Source organism: Schistocerca gregaria, chromosome 8 (genome assembly GCF_023897955.1).
Source record: "Schistocerca gregaria isolate iqSchGreg1 chromosome 8, iqSchGreg1.2, whole genome shotgun sequence".
Taxonomy (NCBI): domain Eukaryota; kingdom Metazoa; phylum Arthropoda; class Insecta; order Orthoptera; family Acrididae; genus Schistocerca; species Schistocerca gregaria.
This window is the reverse complement of record NC_064927.1, coordinates 127,935,576-127,952,435: the sequence shown is the minus strand read 5'-3', so window position 1 is coordinate 127,952,435 and position 16,860 is coordinate 127,935,576. Positions and strand designations below refer to the sequence as shown.

At 40.9% G+C, this 16,860-nt stretch overlaps 1 protein-coding gene across 1 annotated transcript in view; it reads right to left on the bottom strand.

The window, feature by feature from the left end:
* Positions 1–16,860, bottom strand: part of LOC126284101 (xanthine dehydrogenase-like) — a 301,701-nt gene that overhangs the window by 157,752 nt on the left and 127,089 nt on the right. The window contains exons 10-11 of the mRNA XM_049982754.1: positions 6,134–6,262; positions 3,331–3,498 (exon numbers count right to left, since the gene is read on the bottom strand). Of these exons, the coding sequence (XP_049838711.1) occupies positions 3,331–3,498; positions 6,134–6,262 (297 nt within the window). The remainder of the gene's footprint in view (positions 1–3,330; positions 3,499–6,133; positions 6,263–16,860) is intronic.

Genomic DNA, 16,860 nt, shown 5'->3' with positions numbered 1-16,860 from the left:
CAGGGGGGCAACAGCCTCAAGCTGTATGACTGAAGCCAACACTGTCTGAAGCTTGGAGTGAATGGATGCCAACTCAGCCCACATCCAAACACAGCAGTTGCAGTCCCTATCCATGCTAAATACTGTTGTGCAAAGACCGTCTGGACAATCTACAGAGAGCACAAACAATTCGACACAAAATTTGAATGGTTATTAAAATACAAGACTGCCTAGTAAATACTGTAATGCTGTTACTTGCACACTGCTCAGTGGCAGAAGGCTAACTGTACTGTCAGTAACATACAATGACTATTTGAAAGAAATAAAAAAAATGACAGATGACTACGTGACTTTCACATCACAGATGTTAAAATGCAAATCTCCCCCTGCTAATTATGAAATTACACAATGATTTGACAGATTCAAATAAACAAGTGGGTTAAAAACACTCAAACAAATTTTCAACTTGACTACTACACTTATATGAACTCTAAATAAGCCACTTGCTGCTACTCGCACACTGCTGTCACACTGCCCAGAGGCAGGAGACTAACTAGTGGTCGCTAGTGGCTCAGAGGGAGGCAGTCAGTTTGCCAGCTAGAAATCTGGGAGGGAGATGTGAAGACACAGGTCATTGGAGCTTGGCCAGTACAGTTATTGGAGTGAAGGAGGAGTTGCATGGATAACTCCCTATCTATGTAGTTCTAAGTAATTGTTGGTGGAGGAAAAGATCCAGGTGGCCCATGTTGTCAGGCAGCCACTGAAACTGAGCATGTTGTGCTCAGCAGTATGTTGTGCTCAGTAGCATGTTGTATCACTGTGCAGTGAGCTTTCTTCTTGGCAACATTTACACAGTGGCCATTTATCCAGGTGGACAGCTGGTTGATAGTCATACTACCATTAAAAAGCTGTGGAGTGTTTGCAAGAGTGTTGGTAGATAACATGGCTGATTCCACAGGTGGGCCAGTCTCTTATGCAGTAGGATAAGCCTGTTACAGGATGGGTAGGTCTTATACCATGGTCTGCTGCAGGGATGACATCCCTGTTGCAAGGGGTTGAGAGTGGGAGTGTGCAAAGGGATGGACTAGGATGTTGTGAAGGTTGAATGGGTGATGGAACACCAATCTGGGAATGATGGTGAGGATTTTGGATAGGTTGTGGGCCTATGCACCTGACAACCTGTACATGTGCCAATGTTGACACCCTGACACAATCAACTATGACTGAAATGGGCACATGACAATTGGCATTGGATGTTGGTGCACTGCCAGAGTGTCGCATAGACTGATAAATCCTGATACCTTTTTCATCATGCTGATGGGAGGGCACATGTCTGTCTTCCAGGGAACAGCTCGACATCTGTACTGCAGGATGGAGACAAGATGACAGTGACTCCATTATGCTCTGCAGAACATTCTCATGGGCACCCATGGGTCTGGTGGAGCTCATGTAAGGCACCATGACAGTCAAGGAGTATCATAGACTGTTTTCAGACTGCATCCATCTCTTCATCATGTTTCATCATGTTTCCCGATGGCAGAGGCATTTTTCAACAAGATGATGCACCATGTCACAAGGACAGGAGTGTGATGGAGCAGCTTAAAGAACACAGTGGAGAGTTCCAATTGATTGTGCTGCATCCCTCCCCCCCCCCCCCCCCCCCCTGCCACTCATTCCCCCGCTACCATGCTTGCCAGATCTGAGCCTGATCAGACATATATGGGATGCAACTCAATGTGGCATTAGAGCTCATTGCACCCCTCCCTATAATTTATAGGAATTAGGTGAAATTAAGTGACTTTTGTGTGCAGATGTGGCGCCAACTGCGTCCAATGGCCTACTGTGGCTTCACTGATTCCACTGCATGATGTGTCACTGCTGTTACCAGTGCTAAAGTTAGACATACCAGCTGTTAAATAAGTGGTCCCAATGTTCTGGCTGATCAGTGTATGACCATGGTCACGCTGTCACCAATAAGAAAATTGACCACCAGGTGGCTCAAAATGCTACTCAGCACAAAATATTCACAGCCTGAGTCATGTGCATCTTTCCCTCCACCACAAGTTTTCTGATCTATGAAGATGGGAGTTTCCTTGCAACACATCCTTCACTATTTATTCTGTTCTCAATCTCTGGTCACCCATTTCCCCACACCATACCCCCTTCCTCCATCCTGCCATTTCCTCCCAATTTACATCACCAGATCATCTTCAACATGTGCCATTCCAATAACCTGTAACAACAATGCATCACACTCCTAGCCCTTAAATCTGCCACTCCTCCCTTCTACAAACTGGCTGCCTTCCTCTGAGCCATTAGCCACCCACCCTCAGTCCCTCTCCCTGTCTCTTGCCTCTTTCCCCCTCCACCCTTCCCACAACTAGTACACCTGCCAAAATGCCGCAATGTCACTGTTCATCCCACAGGCACTATTTTTTCCCCTCAATGTTTCTACTTTTCAGTGAGGGGGCTCCTTCAATTCAAAAGTATTTACATTATTTAAACTGTATTTTTTCAAACTAAACATGGCCTGTAATAAAAGTAATAAGTTTTCACCAACATGGTTTCACTTACTAATGACTTATTTGCAGGATATTTTAACAGTTAAGTAATAATATGAATTACACAGAGTTTTTGTAAAAATCAGGCTTATTTCAAAGTACCAGACTTCATGATGAGCCCACAAACATTTTCTTCTTAGCACAACATATATAGAGGGGACAGTCAAAGAATTTACTACAGCTTTCACTTAAGCACTTCATTCATTTCTGGGTATCACCAACTGATCTCATGTATAACGGACCTGTAACTCAGTTGATTCTCATATGTTATATATAACTTCACCCATAAAGTGAAGCTTCAATTATTTTCTTGTATATTGATGTACAGTAATATCTGTGTAAACACGGCTTCAGCAGAAAATTGGAAACTTGTCATATATGAAATCTCTGTTCTTTATTTCTTCAGCACATTCAATCTGTATTCTGTTTTGCAATGAAGCACATGAATCATCCTGATAAACATTTGACTTTCTAAGTGACAGTGTGAATATATAAACATAAATGAATAAAATGAGTACACTTTATAAAGTAAAGGTGTATCAAATGAATTTCTGTGATATTTTAGGTGAGCATTGCTACCAAAAATCACCTCCACATAGAATTCTGATACTGTGTTGACACTGAAAATGTGATTAATTGATTCAAAGAGAGGAAATAAAATGGTAATGTATTATCACAATGGAGTCTTACAGAAATTTTGTATCATACAAGTATAAAACTATGAAGGAATCTCTGAGTTACTGTCTCACATTGTCTCTAGATGAATATACCATAAATTTACACACTATACCTTGTAGAATAATGCTACTGCCAAACCTTTGCGGTACTCAGGCGAGGCTTCAGGTGGCTGCTTTACAGGCTGTATTTCCGAATCCAGAATTCTGAGAGCCTGTTCAAGTGTATTCAATTCATACAAATTTTCATCTTCAAGGTACTGTTCTAACTCCTTAGCATGTACCTGTGTGTATAGAATTAGATTTTGTAATACCTGTTGTAAATGCTTTATCAGTTTTAAAGTTACACTGCCATTACTGTTGAAATTCAATATTATGTAGCTTAAATAAGCACACCTTTATGAATTGCCTTGTTCAGTCTGAAACAGCTTTTATTTTCATAGTGCAACAAAACATTTACTATTAAACCAGAGCTATAGGTTTTATGAACTTATTTGTATTATTATTTAAATGCAGTTTTATGATAACAGTATTGTGAAAAGGAAAGTTGCTTCTCACCATGTAGTGGAGTTGCTGAGTCACAGAGAGGCACAAAAAAAGACTGTCCTAAATAAACTTTCAGCCAGTAAGGCCTTCATCAACAATAGATGACAGACAGACACTCATGCAAATGCAACTCACACACACAACTTCAGTCTCAGGCAATTGAAACCACACTGTGGGCACCAGTGGAGTAGGTGTGGTGGGCAGTGAAGTGCTGCTAGTTAGACAAAGGGCAAGGGAGAGATGGGGAGGGGACTTAGCGGAAAAGGAGAGAAGTAAAAAGATTAGGTGTGATGGTGGAATGAGGGCTGTGTAGTACTTGAATGGGAACAGGGAAGTGGCTGAATGGGTGAGAACACTGACCAATGGAGTTTGAGGCAGGAGGGTTATGGGAACATAGGATGTGCTGCAGGGAAAGTTCCCATGTGCACAGTTCAGAGAAGGTGGTGTTGGACAGAATGATCCACATGGCACAGGTTGTGAAGGAGTCATTTACATGATGACTGTCACTGAAATGAAAATCCTTCATTTCAATGACTGCTTCACGGCCTGTGCCATACAGATCCTTCCCATCAACACCAGGTTTTCTGAAACACACAGGTGGGAACTTTCCCTGCAATAAATCCTCTGTTCCTGTAACCCTCCTGGCCTCAACCTTCATTAGTCACAGTTCTCACCCATCCAGCCCCTCCCCTGTTCCATTCCAACACTATACAGCCCTCATTCCACCATCACACATCACCTTTTTACTTCTCTCCTTTTCCACTAATCCCCCCCTCCCTTCACCACCTCTTCCATGCCCACAGTCTAACTTGCAAAAGCTCACTGTCTACCAACCCTACCCTACTGTCCCTCCCCCTCCCCACCCCAGCCTTCTCCGTACTACCCAGTCATCATTCCCATCACGCACTGGTGTTGCTGCTCACAGTGTGGTTTCAGCTGCCTGAGACTGTAGTCATGTGTGTGAGTTGTGTTTGCGTGTGTGTCTGTTGTCTATTTTTGACAAAGGCCTTAGTGGCTGAAAGCTTTATTTGTGACAGTCTTTGTGTTGTGCCTATCTGTGACTCAGCATCTCTGCCATATGATGGGTAGCAACTTTTGTTTTCATAATATTGTTACATGCCATACTGGATTTTCCATTGTTTTATGACAAGTAACACACAGAGTCTCAAGGAGACATGTTTTTGGATTTACACCATAGGTAAATGTTTCAATAAAATATTACTGTAATAGTGACAGAGACACCTAATTAAAGTTCACTTGTGAAAGTAAGTGCTTAGGCTTCTATGGATGGTTTCAACCACAATAAAATCATTTTAGGGACAATACCACTATTTACTGCAAAATGAACAGGACAGATGAAACATCTCTTATTTGGTGAAGATGAATCACTCATAACTGTGAATAAAATAATACATTTTACTCTATAGGCAAAGATGAAATGCACAATCCCATTTCTGACCATTTCTATAGAACCATTATGAAAGAAGTGTCATGTAAAATCCGTGAATACCTAGACACACTTCCAATGAGAAATGCACCATCTTTCAGCATAAAGAACTCACTGATATACATGCACACTGATCACCTGAGCTCATTACATATGCTAGAGTGGAAGAAGTATCCATGATCTAGTGGTTGTCTATTCTCCACAGCCCAGTGCTCCATTAGATTACATGTGTGTATATCACTGCATCTGTGGTCAAAGTGGAAAGTTTACTGTGGCATGTAGTCTGGAGCATGAGGAAAATAGCATGACTTAAGGATCACAATAAATTGGTAATAATGGAACACCACCTGAACTGTGGGCAGCATATAAAGTTCAGAAAATGTCCATGTTTGTCAGAGAGTCATATTTAAAGGAATTAAACTTAACTGAGGCTACCAGTATTATGAAGCATGAAAACAACATGAAAAGCAAAGTGCCAATCCTCTGACTACCAATGATACCTGTTGAAAGCAGGCTTTTTGTGTGCCAAAGACAGCAACTTCAGAAGAAAAGGATGCAACAGTCGAAATAGATTATTTGGAGGCAAATGATGTAATGCGTTGATGAATGCAGACAGAAAATAACTGTAATTTTTAATGCCACACTAATTTACTACCAAATGCCAATCACAGATAATAATGTAGCACAATCCAATATTCTTCCATATGATTTCACCTCCCTCTATCTCTTGTGAATATGGTGATGTAATGGTATCTTGAAAAATGACACTGGTTGTTGTATGATAATCTAATCAAGGTACCAAACCTACAGAACTGTTCTATAGTGTCATCACTCTCAAGGTCAAACAGACAAATGTAGAAAATTAATCAAAATTTGGTCTGTGTAGTATATAATAAGCACAAAAATCATTTTCCATTATAACCTACCAGTTCTTGATTGATACCACCAAACACAATTCTTGGTTTGCTTATAACTTTTCCCACATTATTTATGTCCAGTTTGAATAGAAACCCAGCATTTACATAGGCATGAGCATTTTGTGCTCTTGGCATGATCTGAAATAAATAATATTTTTGTTGGTAATGTATAAATTTGAAATTATTAATAATTATAATAAATATAATAATTATACCAAATATAACTTTCTAAAATTATAATCACACCAATAAATGGATTGCAAGTATGCATTCAAAGTCACTCTTGTATAGACAAAACTGTTACAGTCTCCATTAGAGGGTAATTTTTTGTGCATCCAACAAGGAAATAGTTACACTCTGGACTTGTCACACAGTGCTGAGAATACAATTATGTATTGACATATGGCTTTGGAATACCAAGCCAAGTGATAAGCTATGCAGTAACAACAGTACTTTCTAATTCAGAAATGAGGAGATTGATCCACCTGGTCTTAGTGTCTTTTCTGGCTCTTTTCAGATCTGCATGGTATCTTTAACTTTCACTGCACTACTGTTTGCTTTACATGCACAAAAGCAAAAGTTAATTCTTGAGCTAACATGTAGAAAAAGATTACAAATTACACATTCTTTTGAGAAGAGGTACACAATATAGATAGTTGTTTGCAGTTCACATCAGTCATGTAGAGGATGTAAAGATGAACAATTTCATATAGGACACTTGCAGTCCAGACAGAAAACTACCACAAACTGACCTACATGCAGCACATAAGCTACAGCATTTGCACAGTGCAATATATAATTTTCAACATTCTTTCTTTTTACATTTGAACTATTTGTCCTAAAGAAAAATAAATAGACAACCATGCAGGAAAAAGACAGATTGCTACTTACCATAAAAAAGACTCATCAAATTGCAGATAGGCACAGTTAAAAGACACTCACATACAGCCTTTCGCCACAGTCTTCAACAGTAAAAGAGAGGCCCCCCCCCCCCCCCCACACACACACACAACCACCCACCCACCCACCTACACACACACACACACACACACACACACACACACACACACACACACACACACACACACACACACACACACAAGAAACAATCTGGAGGGGGTGGAGAAAGGATGGTAGTGTATGGGTGGGGAGAGAGACCAACGCTGTCTGGTGGAGTGTGCAGGGATAGACAGCCAACAGGCACAGTGCTGGGCCAATGCATCTGCTCATCTTTCCCTGCTCCTCTTCTTTTTTGCTCCATTTTTCCCATCTTTCTGCCCCACAGCCTCCTAATGTTGTGCCTCTTGGTAGTCTAGTGCCCACACATTCCACCATACAGTGAGTTTATCTCTTTCATCACTCATACAATACTAACACTTACCCTTCCACTCCCCCACATCCTCCAGATTGCTCTTGCATCTCATTCAATGTTGCATTCCAGCCCAAGATGCTGATATACCTTCTTTACAGTAAGTAGCAATCTGTCTTTTCCTACATTGTTGATGATCTTGCCTGGACTTTCCATTGTTTGATTTTTGATGAACAGCTTTCTTCCATACTACAATCCTGCTAATTTTCCTTTGTTACTCTTCCCTATAGCATTACTCTTCCCAGTGTCCATTCTTTCTTTTCTTTCCTATGTTTATTCACCATCTTCCAAACCACATCTACCTCCGAGCCACATTATATTTCGGATTGTCCAGGTGCAACACAGACTTCGTGACCATGTGAATTGTTGAGGCAGTATTGAATGCTCCAGATTCTTTCCTCCAATAGTTATAATTACATTTATTCCTATTGATCTCACTACATCTCTCATCTTGACTTTCTTTAGCATTTTGTTATCCACAACTGCATTTGTCATATGAGCTTTTGATCCTCAACCTAACCCAGCCCCCCTTCCTCTCTCTGCTTATTGCAACACACACAGACTCTCATACATTACTGTTTCTTTTCACCCATGTTTCTGAAGATTTTTAATGTATTTGTTCATATCTGTACATGGTTTCACACGGTTTCATGTATCTTTGCTAATTTTTTGTATTTGTGCATATTATTACATAACTGTGCTTATTTTTGCATATGTGTGTGTGCTTCTGCGTGTCTTTACGTATTTTTAATCATCTTTAAGCATCTTTTTGCTAATCCAGTCCATTTCCCAACCATAAATAACTATTCTGCCTGTTTCTGCATCTTCCTGTTTTCTTTATACAACTCTTTTCACACCAGTTCAGAAATGTATCTGTTTGCCTGGCTGAAACCCAGTTCCCTGTATTGTTTCTCAAATGCTGCCTAAACCATTGAATCCTCTCAAACAGCCAAACTGTAAAGATTGCCTTCTCTGCATTCCACCCCTCCTTTCACAATGACCTACACCTTTTGAAACAAAAACACATCTCCATTGCACAGGCTTCCCATTACCACTTCTGCTCCCTCTATGAGATACTACTACTCTGTAATCCCTGCTCCATACATCACATCTCCGAAATGGAATCCCTTGCTCTCCAGCACCTGGAGGATCATTCCAGACACCATCTCCATAAGTTATCCAACCTGCTGTCATTGAACTGTGCATCAGGGCACCCCTATCCAACACCTATCATACCTGCACTGCTCCTCCTTGTCCACCCCTCATAGCAGCTAAATCCTGCTTAGCTGACCATTTCAATTTGCTACATCCCCAAACTTACTACCAACCCCCCCCCCCCCCCCCCCCAAAAATCCACATCAAGAGGCAATACATTCCCATTACCCTGTTTCCAACCTTTCCACCAAAACTTTCAGTTCCACAGAAGTTTCAGTCCTATCCAAAGGCCTCACCTTTAGCCCTACACCAAAATTTAACCATGTTGGACTTGTCAAAGACCTACTCTCCTCCTCCTGATCCCTGCAGTGGAAGAACTTCTTTGCCACCAATCCCTCCAACCAAAACCATCCTAATGCCAATACTGAGCCCTGTCTCTTCCAGATCATACCACTATTCAACCATGATCCTCCCCCATCCCACCTAACCACCTGCTGGTCATCTTCTAGAAATTCCTTACCTTCAACTTTGCCTCATCGTCCTTCCCAGCCCCCTTCCTCAGAACATTGACCTATCAGTAGAAAAAAAGAACAGCCATACATGACCTTAAAACAAATTCTGATCTAATCATCTTAGCTGCTGACAAAAGTTCCACCACTGTTGTTATGAACTGCACTGACTATCCGGCAGAAGACCTCTGATAATTATCTGACTTCTCCACCTATAAGTTCTGCCAAAATGATACCATCCCGGAAATCCAACACAAACTTCAAGCCCTGCTTAAAGCCTTAGGCTCTTCCCAAAACATATCTCCTGAATGGATTTCTCTCCCCATCCCTTTGACACCCTGAACACCAACATTCTACATGCTCCCCAAAATCCACACCTCCAACAATCCTGGATGCCCCATTGTGGCTGGTTATTGTGCCCCCACAGAAAGAATTTCGGTCCTCACTGAGCAGTACCTCCAACCAATAGCCCATAAGCTAACCTCCCACATCAAAGACACCAATCACTTCCCTCACTGACTCTCCATCAACTCTACCCCTTTACCCCTGTATCCCTAATCATCACTGTTGGTGCCACCTCCCTATGCATCAACATCACTCATGCCATGGTCTTACTGTTATTGAACACTACCTTGCCCAATCTCCTTCAGACTCCAAAACCACTACCTCATACCTCATACGCCTTAGTAATTTTATCCTAACCACAACTTCTTCTCATTTGAAGGGAAGGTATATAAATACATCTGCTGTGCAGCTATGGTCACCTGCATGGCACCTTCCTATGCAGTCTTCTTATGGGACATGTAGAGGAGACCTCCTTAGCCTCCCAAAACACCAAAACCCTAGTCTGGTTCAGGTCCATTGATGGTCCTCCTCAAAACAATGTTCCCCTTCCTACATTTTGACCACCTTCTCTCTAATGGCTCTATCCACACCTCCGTCCACATTAAATCCACCAACCACCAACAGTACATGCATTTTGACAGCTGCCATTCCTTTCACACAAAGAAATCCCTCTCATATAGCCTGAGTACAGTGGGATGGCATATCTGCAGTGACAAAACTGCCTTGCTTAATATGCTGAGTGTCTCACCAGAGCCTTCACAGACAGGCACTACACCCAGACCTAGTCTGCAAAAAGATTTTGTGTGTGTCACTTTGCCTGACACCCCAATCATCCCGCCATCCCCAAGAGCCAGTAACATAGGAGTGTGCCCTTCATCACCCAGTACCACCCTGGACAATGGAACAACTGAACCACATCCTTTGCCTGGGCTTTGATTATTTATCATTTTGCCCTGAAATCTGGGGCATCCTACCCATGCACTTTGCATGCCTCCTAAAAGAGTGTTCCATTGCCCATCCAACCTTCACAACATCCTAGTCCAAGGCACTCCCATCCCAAACTTTTGACACAAGGATCATATCCCTGTGCTACACCCAGGTGCAAAATCTGCCCAATCCACCCACCCAGAACTTCCTTTTGCAGTCCTGTCACAGGTTTATCTTGCCCCATCAGAGGCAGGGCCACATGTGAAAGTAGCCATGTAATTTACCAGCTCTGCTGCAGTCACTGCACAACTTTTTATATTGGTATGACTATCAACCAGCTGCCCACCAGGATGAACATCCACTCCCAAACTGTGGCCAAGAGCAATGTAGACCACTCTGTGGGGCAACACGCCATCTGGACCCTTCCTTACACCACCAGCTTTTTGAAATGCACAGGTGGGCGTTATCCTTATGACATATTCTCCACTCCTGTAATTATCCTGGCCTCAACCTACAGTAACAAACAGTCCTCGCACCCTCCACCCAAGCTTCCACCCCCTAAGTCCTATCATCTCCTCCCCATTCTCATCTCCCATGCTGTTTACTTGCAACCCTCTGCCAACGCATCCACTGATCTTTTCCCACCCCGCTCCTCTTTATCTCCTTTTTCCCCAACTCCTTGCCCGACAACCCCTTGATGCTATGGCAGTTAGCAGTCTAGACCCTGCACATTCCACCACACAATTTGTCTCTCTCACCACCTTTACACTACTATCCCAACCCATTCCTCTTCTCCATCCCCTCCAGATTGCTGCTTGCATCCCACATGATGCATTCTGGCCTGAGATGCTGGAGTTTGTACTTGTATGTGCATCACATGTGCTTGCTTATGTGTACCTGTGTGAATAGTGCAAGTATGTGTCTCTCTTACTGATGAAGGCTATGGCCAAAAGATAAATGTGAATGTCTTCTAACTGTGTTTGTCTGCAACTTGGTATGTCTTTTTTATGGTAAGTAGCAACCTGTCTTTTCCTACACTGTTGATACTCTGACCTGGAGTTGCCATTGTCTGAAAATGAATAGACAATTTTTGTGGGAAATTAATGTAGTTTAATTTTTTACTTAGATATATTTTCTCTAGAGGCCATTATTTTGGGGCTAGTTATGAAAAATATAGAAAACTGACATTCAAATCCCCCCCCCCCCCCCCTCTGAAGCACTCACCAGTTCATGGTACTTCATCCTACCACTGTACAATATATTGTAACCGCATGAATGTGTTAAATCCCGTAACGTTAGAAATTAATTGGTTTTTACCTGGTTATATGTTTATCAACACAAAATACATTGGATTACATCAAGAGAAAATGAGTGTCAACAATGTACTACAAAAGCAGCAGACTGTGTTAGGAAGCAGGAGGGGTATATGGCTAAGTTGCAACATAGACATACCTGCGGTTACTGTGTCCTTGAAGTCCATCTGCAGATACTCTACCTGTTAACCTCACTGTCCTGACCTGTAGTGCAGATGTTCATAAGCTGCACTTAAATATATGAGCTCTGATGATTATAATATAACTATGCTCTTGCTTATTTTGGTATACCAGCACAATAATCTTGTAAAATCTTAATATTGTTGAGGTCCATTATCCTTCAACTTGCTGAGTGACCATTTGCTACTGCAGTTATGGAAAGCTACAAGTGTGTTTATTACAAATCACAGAGCTTATGCAACCACAACTATTTCTTATGGAACAGTTACTTGCAAATGAATTTACAATTTTGAGTTGCCACAATACTGCTAAACTGGCATAGGATTTATGCTCTGTGCCATGTGAGAATTAGAGACCACAATACCATGATGTTTCTAAATGTGATGGCAATAAGTAATATGATATTATCCAAGATACAAAGTTATATCAACCACCATTGTGACCAAGACATCATGGTTGATAACATAGTCACAACACTGAGGCAGTGAACAACTAAACAGTCCACACCATTCCACTTATCAGCATTCATTTGATGTTATGGTATATTGTATGGCATAAGGTTTCCAGATTGTCCATCATCATCTAAGTCTGCATAGATTGTCATGATCAAAATATATTTAATCAAGAACAATTAAAATCATGTCCTATATGGCTATACTTCATTAGTTGTGGTATCTTGGCATGAGCAAAAACCAAGTTCTTTATGCTGTAGAGGGGAAGCTGCCATCTGACAAAGTCAAACCTCATCAAACAAATAGCATGTTCTCTCAGAACAGTGGGCTCATCAACCCTGCTGCTAAGTTTTCTGGCTCTAGTGGCACCAAACAATCCACTTAAGGAATGTAAATCTTTCTCGGAACAGAGTGGCCTAATTTGACTGTTCCAGCAGAACCACTCTCAGAATGCTATGTAAAATAATTTCCCCTACCTCCTAACTCCAAAAATTTAGTTTTTTAATGAACTATCTTTCTTTTCTGTGCTGCACTGCCCTGGATTGTTTTGCGTCCCCTACGTCTAAGTCTGACAAAATGCAAGTCCATGATAGACTGTTTTTCCTTTTTGTGCTGCAATGAATTGGATAGTTCCACCTCCCTAAACCCAGACTTTTACAAAATGTAATTTTATAATGGATTATTTTGCTTTTCTGTGCTGCTCCACATGATCATAGCAGAGAGGATCTCCACTCCTGCAAGCTACGCCATATTTTAATTTTTCTCAATGTTATTCATACACCAGCTCTCCAAACTTCAAAGTGTCCTTGCAACTCCTATCATGATGACTAGAGGGTTTTCCTTATAGCTGCTGCTATAAGTTATTCTAGTTATTATGCTCTATCAATTCTAGTTATTACGCTCTATCAAAATGCAAATATCTAATGATCCCAAGCATGGATCACAATGTGGTCTTCACCACTATCACTATAATAAAAATTTGCATTTACTTATGATTCGCCCTTCTTTCTTACATTTATTAGTTTTATAACCTGTAGACTCTGTAACTCTGGAACAATTGTGCACAGTAAGATGACATACCACTGCCATGTCTCAATTTTTCAATGTTCGACTTCTGTTGGTGTTCAGATTCTGGACCAATAATACACAATGGGCTTAGTAAAAAGTGGTAAAATTCACATTTGTGTAAACTTACATAACAAGTTTGCAAATTTTAACAGCATAAAAGCAACAATTAAATCATTTTGTTTTTATGGCCTTCTTAGTATGAAACTGCTATGCTCATAGGAATTACGCAGAGACTGAAATTGAACATAATCAGTTTATTCATAAAATTTGCAAAAGTTTTTTTTTCTTTTGGTACCTCACAGGAAAGTTTCAATCAATACTGTTTAATAACCCAGTCACCGAAGACCAAAGAAAGTTGAATATGGAAAATAATTCTTCTACTCACTACTTTTTGAACAGTGGAAGGAGGAAGTGCCATGAACAACTTACTAAAAATCCTGACCTGTGAGTGAAGTGTGTGGTGGCAGATATGCATTTAAAAGTGCCACAAATCAACTTAATTATCTATAGCTAACTTTTGTGAACAGAACCGTTGCACTGGTTGGCATATGACAGCATAGTTGTCCTCAAAAACTCGTCTTCATTCTCTGCAGCAGCACACAATATGTCCAGGGCATTTATGATGGAAACACACTAGCATAATATCCTGTGTCCTCTAAATGTTTGTTCTTGTTGGGGTTGTGGTAGAGGCATTGGTTGTACCTGCATTGATCAGGTGCTGGTGTGTCATCTAATGGCTGCAGTATGGTGTCGATTATTTCTTGCAATTTTTAATGTTGGAGGAGATTGGTGCAAAAGATCCACATGACTACTCTGCTACATTCTCTGTTACAGACTAATATATGGAGGTCAACATTCATGGCTGAGCAGTTCCATATGCCATAAAATGCTGTATCTCTTGGCATATGAGAAAACTGAGGTCATGACAGTATTCAACAACTACTATAGGGACCACATTCGGAAGTCAAGCATAAATTTTTCATCTGATCCTTTTTCTGTTACATTTTCTCATTATGCTAGAATCACATGACAAATTCCTTTGTTGAACAATGGGTCTCCAGGTTGAAATATCAACAGTATAAGGAAAAATATAGACCATAAAAATGACATGTTCAGTTACAGTTAGGAACAATGAAAAGACTGTTATAAACTTAGCTTTCATCAAAAGCCTTCAGCAACAAAGAAAAAACACACACACATGCATTCACACAAGCAAGTTCACCCCACGCACACATGATTTCCATCTCCAGCAGCTTGGCCTGGCATGCAAATCTCCTGTTGAACAGAAGCAGCTATCTGAAGGAAGCTGGGAAGGGGAAGAGATGCAGGGGACACGTTGTCTGCTGGAGTGTCCAGGGACTAAAAGGAGGCATGACAAGACTGCCAACAGGTGAAGCATTAGGAAGTTGTGGGGCAGGAGGTGGGAAAGGGGGAGCTTTATGGCGAATGGAAAAGGAGTGGAGCAAAGAAGGGAACAGTGGGCAGCTACATTGGCAGAGATTGGCACACAAGACAGTGATGAGCATGAACAGGGAAGAGATGATAGGACCGATAGAGTAGAAACTGTCAGCTGGAGAGTAATGGGGGCAGTAGTTTACCAGAGGTTGAGGCAGGAATAATTTCATAAGTAGTGAATGTGTTATAAGCTAACTCCCCAACTGCACAATTTAGAAAACCTGGAGGTGGTGGGGAGGACCCATATAGCCCCGGTTGTCAGTTTCTATAATATTCAGATTCAAAGTGCAGCATAAGACCAAGACATTCTGTATGCAGGAATATGTCATTTTCCTATGATGCTCAGCCCTGTCCTTCAATTGTTCTTCCACTAAGCAGTTTTGCTGCTGATTGTCAGTAAAAATTTTCTTCTGTTCAGATTGGATTTTATGCCAAATATTGAGGTTCTCTCTGTAGTTCTTCAGCTACCATTGTGCAGTGCAACCCAAGTAAAAATACATATTTGCCAAAGAGATAATGTCATCCCACCTGCTGTATTTAGCAACTTAGTCAAATCCTTTCAGCTTTCTTGTCAGGTGCTGATTAATCTCCAAGAAACATTGTTGGACACTTGGTGTGCAACTTACTTTGTGCTGTTTTTGGGATACATTGACCTCCTGAATGTATGGTTCACTGGAACATGGGAACAATACAGTGCTTGTATTCTGGTTCCTGCCAGTGAAGGAGATGGTTTTTTCATTTTCTAATTGGAGTCAAGGTGTTGTAGATGTTCTTAAGTATCAAATATCTTCACCAAAAAATGTCACCTCATAAACAGAATCAAGTTCAAATCCAAAATCAGGGCAGTTAATGATTACCACTGAAAGCATATTTATTTAAAACACCAATGTACATCCAGAACTTAACTGAACTCATATACAGATAGTGCTACTTTTTATACAAACATAGACTACTACAGAATATATGAACATGACAAACTTAAGAATTTTCAAGAACCTTCCCAAAATGATAAATACCTGTAACTAACAAATAATGTCTATTAGTCCTGTTTGAGATGGTAACCTGGAGCACACCAAACAGCAAGTTCAAGGAGTAGCCATTTAAGTCAGCTACATTATTCTGAGTAGTGAACTTAAGAGCTGAATTGTCTTATTGATCTGTGCTCACAGTTTGGTGGTGAGCACGCAACTAGGATTGGCTCATGATCATACTCATACAGGAAGTTGTGCAGTGCTTTCAGTGATGGTTGTATACTGGAATTGCTTTCACAAGTTGTTCTGCCTCTGATGGATAAGAAAATGCTACAGGCTTTGAATGTGTAATAAGGAGCAGATATATGGGCTTGTTCATGTACCTAGTGGGATATGAACTCTGGGGCAGGGGATTGGCATTACTAGTGGTATGAGTGTGGAGAAAGATATGTGGAGCAAATACTGAACTACAACTTTGTGTTAAGCAGACATGATATTGGGTCAGTTTTTCACTTCAGAGCATACTGAAGCTAGGGCAGAAGCTATGATTTAGGGGTTTCAATATTGGGTAGTTTTGTCCCACAAAAGGAGCTCACTTTTGAGGGTGATCAATAAATGGATAAGGAATGTTCAGTGCATGTGATGATAAGGCACATAAAGTTTCATGTTAGTATGTAAAGGCCTTGGAAAGATTTTGAACATAAAGGGAGAAGAACTGCCTGTCCCTGGAGAAAGGCGTCTGTGGGTGCCAGATCATACCACAGAAATCTTTTGCCTGCAAATATGTAATCAGTCAAAATGAACCATCTAAGGAGTTAGGAAAGGATTACTCTAGATATGTGGACTACCCCTGTAAGTGTCATTAATTTTTTGTATGTGGAATATTAAGAGGGAGAGAAATTGCTGTTATAATGATGTAATGAATCATTGTTGCCAGGCTGACAATGGTGGCCTGGAGTCAGCCAGGCTTTGGAAGGAACAGTGTAAAGGGA